Source organism: Pristiophorus japonicus, unplaced genomic scaffold (assembly GCF_044704955.1).
Source record: "Pristiophorus japonicus isolate sPriJap1 unplaced genomic scaffold, sPriJap1.hap1 HAP1_SCAFFOLD_689, whole genome shotgun sequence".
Classification (NCBI taxonomy): domain Eukaryota; kingdom Metazoa; phylum Chordata; class Chondrichthyes; family Pristiophoridae; genus Pristiophorus; species Pristiophorus japonicus.
The window spans coordinates 248,275-257,458 of NW_027254602.1; the positions used below are offsets into that span (position 1 = coordinate 248,275).

The following is a 9,184-nucleotide window of genomic DNA, read 5'->3' on the forward strand; positions in this document are numbered from 1 at the left end:
GGAGGAGGGCGATCGCGGGGGCATGGCGGGGGGGGGGGGGGCGTCTGGTCGCGGGCGGGAGGCAGAATCTCGAGCGGTCGTCTGGTTACAGGCGGGCAGGGGAAGGGTCGTGCGGTCGGCTGGCTGCGGACGGAAAGGGTAAAGGTCACGCTGTATTCTGGCGGTAGACCGAGAGGGTAAAGGTCACGCTGTATTCTGGCTGTAGACCGAGAGGGTAAAGGTCACGCTGTATTCTGGCGGTAGACCGAGAGGGTAAAGGTCACGCTGTATTCTGGCGATAGACCGAGAGGGTAAAGGTCACGCTGTATTCTGGCGATAGACCGAGAGGGTAAAGGTCACGCTGTATTCTGGCGGTAGACCGAGAGGGTAAAGGTCACGCTGTATTCTGGCGATAGACCGAGAGGGTAAAGGTCACGCTGTATTCTGGCGATAGACCGAGAGGGTAAAGGTCACGCTGTATTCTGGCTGTAGACCGAGAGGGTAAAGGTCACGCTGTATTCTGGCGATAGACCGAGAGGGTAAAGGTCACGCTGTATTCTGGCGGTAGACCGAGAGGGTAAAGGTCACGCTGTATTCTGGCGAAAGACCGAGAGGGTAAAGGTCACGCTGTATTCTGGCTATAGACCGAGAGGGTAACGGTCACGCTGTATTCTGGCTATAGACCGAGAGGGTAACGGTCACACTATTCTGGCTATAGAGGGGGGTGGGTTAGAAACATAGAAAATAGGTGCAGGAGCAGGCCATTGGGCCCTTCGAGCCTGCCCCACCATTCAATATGATCATGGCTGATCATGCAACTTCAGTAGCCCACTCCTGCCTTCTCTCCATACCCCCCTGATCCCTTTAGCCGTAAGGGCCACATCTAACTCCCTTTTGAATATATCCAACGAACTGGCCCCCAACAACTTTCTGTGGTCGAGAATTCCACAGGTTCACAATTCTCTGGGTGAAGAAGTTTCTCCTCATCTCGGTCCTAAATGGCTGACCCCTTATCCTTAGACTGTGTGGGCCCTGGTTCTGAACTTCCCCAACATCTAAGGATAAGGGGTAATCCATTTAGAGTCAAGATGAGGAGAAACTTCTTCACCCAGAGAATTGTGAACCTGTGGAATTCTCTACCACAGAAAGTTGTTGGGGGCCAGTTCGTTGGATATATTCAAAAGGGAGTTAGATGTGGCCCTTACGGCTAAAGGGATCAGGGGGGTATGGAGAGAAGGCAGGAGTGGGGTACTGAAATTGCATGTTCAGCCATGATCATATTGAATGGTGGTGCAGGCTCGAAGGGCTGAATGGCCTGCTCCTGCACCTATTTTCTATGGTTCTATGATACTTTCCTGAAAATGCCTTCCTTTTGAAATTCGTGTCCTTACCTCTTTCATAAGAACATAAGAAATAGGAGCAGGAGTCGGCCATTCGGCCTCTCGAGCCCTGCTCCGCCATTTAATATGATCATGGCTGATCCGATCATGGACCCAGCTCCACTTCCCTGCCCTCTCCCCATAACACCACTCCCTTATAGCTCAAAAATCTGTCTATCTCCGCCTTAAATATATTCAATGTCCCGGCTTCCACAGCTCTCTGAGGCAGCGAATTCCACAGATTTACAACCCTCTGAGAAGAAATTCCTCCTCATCTCAGTTTTAAATGGGCGGCCCCTTATTCTAAGACCATGCCCCCTAGTTCTAGTCTCCCCCATCAGTGGGAACATCCTCTCTGCATCCACCTTGTCGAGCCCCCCTCATAATCTGACACGTTTCGATAAGATCACCTCTCATTCTTCTGAACTCCAATGAGTAGAGGCCCAACCTCCTCAACCTTTCCTCATAAGTCAACCCCCTCATCCCCGGAATCGACCGAGTGAACCTTCTCTGAACTGCCTCCAAAGCAAAGTGTGTCCTTTCGTAAATACGGAGAGCAAAACTGTGCACGCAGTACTCCAGGTGTGGCCTCACCAATACTCTGTGTAACTGGAGCAAGACTTCCCTGCTTTTATACTCCATCACCCTTTGCAATAAAGGCCAAGATACCATTGGCCCTTCCTGATCACTTGCTGTACCTGCGTACTAACCTTTTGTGTTTCATGTACAAGTAATCCCCAGGTCCCGCTGTACTGCCGCACTTTGCAATCTTTCTCCGTTTAAATTATAATTTGCTTTTCTATTACTTCTGCCAAAGTGGATAACCTCACATATCTTGCTTATACTTTCCCGACGATGCCTTCCTCTGAAATCCATGTCCTTATCTCTTTTGTCCCTATCCTGCCTTTGATCTCATGAGTCCAAACCTGAAAACTGCTCGCTGCAGAGTGATGCCGCCTCTATGACCCGGCAAGTGATTACGTTCACTCTCGCAACTTCTATCCATTCCAAGTCTTTCTGTAACAAATTGTCTTGGAGATACTTAAATAGAGTTGAAGTCTTAACTTGAAATCAACTCGTCAATGGTCGTCATAGTGTAGAATGCTATAAGCAGGCTACCAAAATATTAGCATTGCCAAGCATCCAATCCCAGTCTGAGGAGACTTTTCGGTCTCCAGTTCAAAACGATGAGTTAGACACAGCACCCTTTGTGTCAGTTTTCTACAATTTGAACCCTTGATTTCTAACAAGACTGGGGGGGCGGGGGGGGGGGGGGGAATGGTCTTGAGGTAGTCTGGTTATAGAGGTGGGGTTAATTATCGTGAGGTCGTCTGGTTACAAACAGGGCAATGGTCGTGTTGGCATTTATTGGCCATTTCCTGGTTTGGCGAGTTGCCGCAGTGCATCTTGCAGACGGTGCTCACTGCAGCCAGTGGCGGAGGGAGCGAGCGAGTGTTTGAAGGTTAGCGTGCCGATTAAGCGGGCTGCTTTTGCCCGTGGGTGGTGTCGCGCTTCTCGAGTGTTGTGGGAGCTGCAACTCATCCAGGCAAGTGGGGAGCATTCCATCACACTCCTGACTTGTGCCTTGTCGCTGTTGGAAAGGGAGTCAGGAGGTGATACACTCGTCGCAGAATAACCACAGCCTCCCAATCCCCTCTCGTTATATTGGAGTATTGTGAGCAGTTCTGGTCTCCTTACCGAAGGAAGGATACACTTGCCACAGAGGGAGTGCAGCGAAGGTTCACCGGACTGATTCCCGGGAGGGCAGGACTGCCGAATGAGGAGAGATTGGGTCGACTGGGCCCTGTATTCACTGGAGTTTAGAAGAATGAGAGGGGGATCTCCGGGAAACATAAGCGTAGGCCTGCAACGAGACCTGGGTGTCATGGGACATCAGTCATTGAAGGTTGGCCATGCAGGTACAGCAGGCGGTGAAGAAGGCAAATGGTATGTTGGCCTTCATAGCGAGAGGATTTGAGTACAGGAGCAGGGAGGTCTTACTGCAGTTGTACAGGGCCTTGGTGAGGCCACACCTGGAATATTGTGCACAGTTTTGGTCTCCTAATCTGAGGAAGGACATTCTTGCTATTGAGGGAGTGCAGCGAAGGTTCACCAGACTGATTCCCGGGATGGCGGGACTGACATATGAAGAAAGACTGGATCGACTGGGCTTATATTCACTGGAGTTTAGAAGAATGAGATGGGATCTCATAGAAACATATAAAATTCTGACGGGACGGGACAGGTTTAGATGCGGGAAGAATGTTCCCGATGTTGGGGAAGTCCAGAACCAGGGCTCACACAGTCTAAGGATAAGGGGTAAGCCATTTAGGACCGAGATGAGGAGAAACTTCTTCACCCAGAGAATTGTGAACCTGTGGAATTCTCTGCCACAGAAAGTTGTTGGGGGCCAGTTCGTTGGATATATTCAAAAGGGGAGTTAGATGTGGCCCTTACGGCTAAAGGGATCAGGGGGGTATGGAGAGAAGGCAGGAGTGGGGTACTGAAGTTGCATGATCAGCCATGATCATATTGAATGGTGGGAGCAGGCTCGTAGGGCCCAGTGGCGGGGGGCAGGCTCGTAGGGCCCAGTGGCGGGGGGCAGGCTCGTAGGGCCCAGTGGCGGGGGGCAGGCTCGAAGGGCCCAATGGCCTACTCCTGCACCTATTTTCTATGTTGCCCTGGGGTTGATGTGGCTGGCCCAGTTAAGTTTCTGGTCAATGATGCCCCCCCGCCCCCCGGGTGATGGTGGAGGTTTCGGGCGATGGTAACGTCAAGGGGCGGTGGTTAGACTGTGGCTCGTTGGAGATGGCCATTTCCTGGGCCCACTCATCAGCCCGAGCCGGGATGTTGTCCAGGTCTTGCGTTCGGTCAACTGGGCTCTGGAGAAACGCTAACTTTTCTTTCCTTCTCTTGGCCCCTTTCTCTTCCTATCTGCCCGTGTCCCTCTCCTCGCACCCCCACCCCCCTCCCCCCCCTCTCCCCTCTCTCCAGAATACGATAAACCAGACGCCAGTCACCCTGCAGGTGCCAGGGCTGGTGTCGACGCAGGTGCAGATGGCCGGCATGCCAACGGAGATCCTGTGCCTGATGAACATGATCACGCCGGACGAGCTGATCGACGACGAGGAGTACGACGAGATCGTGGAGGACGTGCGCGAGGAGTGCAGCAAATATGGCATGGTCAAGTCCATCGAGATCCCCCGGCCCATCGACGGCCTGGAGGTGCCCGGCTGCGGGAAGGTGAGCACGGAGACACACTCGCTGCCCCCGGCCCAAGATGGCCGCCGCTCGCCCCCCTCCCTGGCCCAAGATGGCCGCCGCTCCATAGAAATTGCTATCTTAAACTCTGAATCGCGCCCCCCCCCCCCCTTACCCCAATCCCTTGCGACCAGCTAGCTATCCGTTCTGTTAGCGTGTATCCCCTGACTCCGCACGCCCCGACCTTATCCGTTCCGACGCTTTAGCGAAGGCCATTTGGGAAACCTAGATATATGACATCGACTGCGTCGCCCTTGTCGACACTCCCTGTTACCTCTGCAGATAACACGGTGAGATACGAACGCACTATGGCCACAAAATAAACGGCAACGTTGTTCTGCACCTCTATTTATAATGCCCAGGATTCCGTAGGCTTTGTTGGCCTGTCCTGTAGCCTATAAACCCAAGAACGTAAGAAGTAGGAGCAGGGTCATTCGGCCCCTCGAGCCTGCTCTGCCATTCAATACGATCATGGCTGATCTGATCGTGGACTCAGCTCCACTTCCCCGCCCGCTCCCCATAACCCTTGACTCCCTTATCGCTCAAAACTCTGTCTATCTCCGCCTTAAATATATTCAGTGACCCAGCCTCCACAGCTCTCTGGGGCAGCGAGTTCCACAGATTCACCAGAAGAAATTCCTCCTCATCTCAGTTTTAAATGGGCGGCCCCTTATTCTAAGACCATGCCCCCTAGTTCTAGTCTCCCCCCATCAGTGGGAACATCCTCTCTGCATCCACCTTGTCGAGCCCCCCCCCTCATAATCTGATACGTTTCGATAAGATCACCTCTCATTCTTCTGAACTCCAATGAGTAGAGGCCCAACCTCCTCAACCTTTCCTCATAAGTCAACCCCCTCATCCCCGGAATCGACCGAGTGAACCTTCTCTGAACTGCCTCCAAAGCAAAGTGTGTCCTTTCGTAAATACGGAGAGCAAAACTGTGCACGCAGTACTCCAGGTGTGGCCTCACCAATACCCTGTGTCTATGGAGCAAGACTTCCCTGCTTTTATACTCCATCCCCTATGCAATAAAGGCCAAGATACCATTGGCCCTTCCAGATCACTTGCTGTACCTGCGTACTAACCTTTTGTGTTTCATGTACAAGTAACCCCCAGGTCCCGCTGTACTGCGGCACTTTGCGATCTTTCTCCATTTAAATAATAACTTGCTCTGTGATTTTTTTTCTGCCAAAGTGCCTGACCTCACACTTTCCCACATTATACTCCATCGGACAAATTTTTGCCCACTCACTGAGCCTGTCTGTGTCCTTTTGCAGATTTTTTGTGTCCTCCTCACACATTGCTTTTCCTCCCATCTTTGTATCGTCAGCAAACTTGTCTACGTTACACTCAGTCCCTTCTTCCAAGTCGTTAATATAGATTGTAAATAGCTGGGGTCCCAGCACTGATCCCTGCCGCACCCCACTAGTTACTGATTGCCAACCCGAGAATGAACCATTTATCCCCACTCTCTGTTTTCTGTTAGTTAGCCAATCCTCTATCCGTGCTAATATATTACCCCCAACCCCGCGAACTTTTATCTTGTGCAGTAACCTTTTATGTGGCACCTTGTCAAATGCCTTCTGGAAGTCCAAATATATCACATCTACTGGTTCCTCCTTTATCCACCCTGTTCGTTACATCCTCAAAGAACTCCAGCAAATTTATCAAACGTGATTTCCCTTCATAAATCCACGCTGAGTCTGCCTGACCGAATTTTGCTTTTCCAAATGTCCTGCTATTGCTTCTTTAATAATGGACCCCAACATTTTCCCAACCACAGATGTTGGGCTAACTGGTCTATAGTTTCCTGCTTTTTGTCTGCCTCCTTGTTTAAATAGGGGCGTTACATTTGCAGTTTTCTAATCTGCTGGGACCTCCCCAGAATCCAGGGAATTTTGGTAAATTACAACCAATGCATCCACACTCCCTGCCGCTACTTCTCTTAAGACCCTAGGATGCAAGCCATCAGATCCAGTGGATTTATCTGCCTTTAGTCCCATTATCTTACTGAGTACCACCTCCTTAGTGATTGTGACTGTGTTAAGTTCCTCCCCCTCTATAGCCCCTTGACGATCCACTGTTGGGATATTGTTCGTGTCCTCTACCGGAAAGACGGATACAAAATATTTGTTCAGAGTTTCTGCCCATTCCGTGTTCCCCATTATTAATTCCCCGGTCTCGGCCTCTAAGGGACCGACATTTATTTTAGACACCCTTTTCCCTTTTATATACCTGTCGAAACTCTTGCTATATCTGCTTTTATATTTTGTGCTAGTTTACTTTCATAGTCTATCTTACCTCTCTTGATCATTTTTTTTAGTCGTTCTTTGCTGGCTTTTAAAAGCTTCCTAATCTTCTGCCCTGCCACTAGTTTTGGCCAATTTGTATGCCGTTGTTTTTAAATTGGGTACCGTCCTTTATTTCTTCAGTTAGCCACGGATGGCTATCGTTGCTCTTAGTCCTTTCCTCCTCACTGTAGAAACATAGAAAATAGGTGCAGGAGCAGGCCATTGGGCCCTTCGAGGCTGCCCCACCATTCAATATGATCATGGGCTGATCATGCAACTTCAGTACCCCACTCCTGCCTTCTCTCCATACCCCCCTGATCCCTTTAGCCGTAAGGCCCACATCTAACTCCCTTTTGAATATATCCAACGAACTGGACCCCAACAACTTACTGTGGTCGAGAATTCCACAGGTTCACAATTCTCTGGGTGAAGAAGTTTCTCCTCATCTGGGTCCTAAATGGCTTACCCCTTATCCTTAGACTGTGTGAGCCCCTGGTTCTGGACTTCCCCAACATCGGGAACATTCTTCCTGCATCTAAACCTGTCCCGTCCCGTCAGAATTTTATATGTTTCTATGAGATCCCCCTCTCATCCTTCTAAATCCCAGTGAATATAAGCCCAGTCGATCCAGTCTTTCTTCATATGTCAGTCCTGCCATCCCGGGAATCAGTCTGGTGAACCTTCGCTGCACTCCCTCAATAGCAAGAATGTCCTTCCTCAGATTAGGAGACCAAAACTGAACACAATACTCCAGGTGTGGCCTCACCAAGGCCCTGTACAACTGCAGTAAGACCTCCCTGCTCCTATACTCAAATCCTCTCGCTATGAAGGCCAACATACCATTTGCCTTCTTCACCGCCTGCTGTACCTGCATGCCAACTTTCAATGACCGATGTCCCATGACACCCAGGTCTCGTTGCACCTCCCCCTTTTAATAATCCTCTATCCTCGCTTTTAATATATTACCCCCGACCCTGTGAACTTTTCTCTTCTGCTTGGGCGTCCCCTGACTCCGGACGGCCCCCCCTGACCTCATCCGTTCCGTCTTATCCCGAGGACGTCTGATCGAAGGGCCGTTTGGAGGGAAACCCAGATATATTGCATCTACTGCGTCGCCCCCGTCTACTGTCCCCGTCACCCCTGCAGATGACTCGGAGGGGCACGAGCCCCCCCCAAAAAATTAAGCGCCGCCGTCGTTCTCGACTTTTCAAGCCCAGGAGGCCGCGCCGATTTCAGACAGTCGACAGACCACCCCCCCTTTCTCTTCTTGCCCCCCGCAGATCTTCGTGGAGTTTGTCTCGATCCTCGACTGCCAGAAGGCCATGCAAGGGCTCGCCGGGCGCAAGTTTGCCAACAGAGTGGTGGTCACCAAGTATTGCGAGCCGGATTCGTACCATCGCCGCGATTTTTGGTAGAGCGACCCTTCAACAACTCCCCTCGCCCCCTCCCCGCCTTCCCCCCTCCCCCCCCCCCCCTCTCTCTTTCTCTCTCTCTCGCCTAGCGAGCGACACCGATCCAATTTCTTTAATTTTTTTTAAGGAGGGGAGGGGAGGGGAAAGGAATACTTGGCTTCTTTTCTTTTTTTTTTTTACCCCCCCCCCCCACCTGCCTCCCACCCCCCCCCCCCTGTTTGTTCTCCTTTCTAGCGACCGCCTCTCTCGCACAGATTCCCCCCCCACCTTGAGCCGTGTGGAGCTGGGGCCGAGATCGGGGACAGGAGAGGGCCGGGTTGGGCCGTGACCTGGCGCTGGAGGGAGAGGGAGAGGGAGAGGGAGAGGGAGAGGAGAGGGAGAGGGAGAGGGAGAGGGACAGCCCTCTCAGCCTCTCGGAGATCATTGGCTGGGGGGGGGTGGGGTGCTAGTGGGAGGAGGGTGGGGGGTGGGGGTGTTGTGGACTGGGTGCGACGATTGATGAGGGAGAGCCGGGGTAGGGTTGACGGAACGATCTCCAGAGGCCAGACCGCGTGACGGTAAATAGACGGGAGGGGGTTTCAAGAGAGGCTATCGTCTTCCTCTGCGTGTCTCTTTCCCTCGCCTTCCTCTCTCTCTCTCTCTCCCTCGCGCTCCCCCTCTCTCTCTCTCCCTCGCGCTCCCCCTCTCTCTCTCTCTCTCCCTCGCGCTCCCCCTCTCTCTCTCTCTCTCTCTCTCTCCCTCTCCCTCGCGCTCCCCCTCTCTCTCTCTCTCTCCCTCCCTCGCGCTCCGCTCCCCCTCTCTCTCCCCCTCTCTCTCCCCCTCTCTCTCCCCCTCTCTCTCCCCCTCTCTCTCCCCCCTCTCT

The 9,184-nt window shown here is 52.1% G+C and overlaps 1 protein-coding gene across 3 annotated transcripts in view; it reads left to right on the forward strand.

Annotated features, from left to right (window-relative positions):
* LOC139256190 (splicing factor U2AF 65 kDa subunit) overlaps positions 1-8,347 on the forward strand; it is a 62,825-nt gene extending 54,478 nt beyond the window's left edge. For 2 of the 3 annotated variants that reach the window (XM_070874137.1, XM_070874138.1), the window contains exons 10-11: positions 4,353-4,601; positions 8,191-8,347. In XM_070874137.1, coding sequence (XP_070730238.1) covers positions 4,353-4,601; positions 8,191-8,325 — 384 coding nt within the window. In that variant the 3' untranslated portion in view covers positions 8,326-8,347. The remainder of the gene's footprint in view (positions 1-4,352; positions 4,602-8,190) is intronic. The other variant, XM_070874139.1, reaches the window with a different exon arrangement.
* Positions 8,348-9,184: the final 837 nt, after the last annotated feature.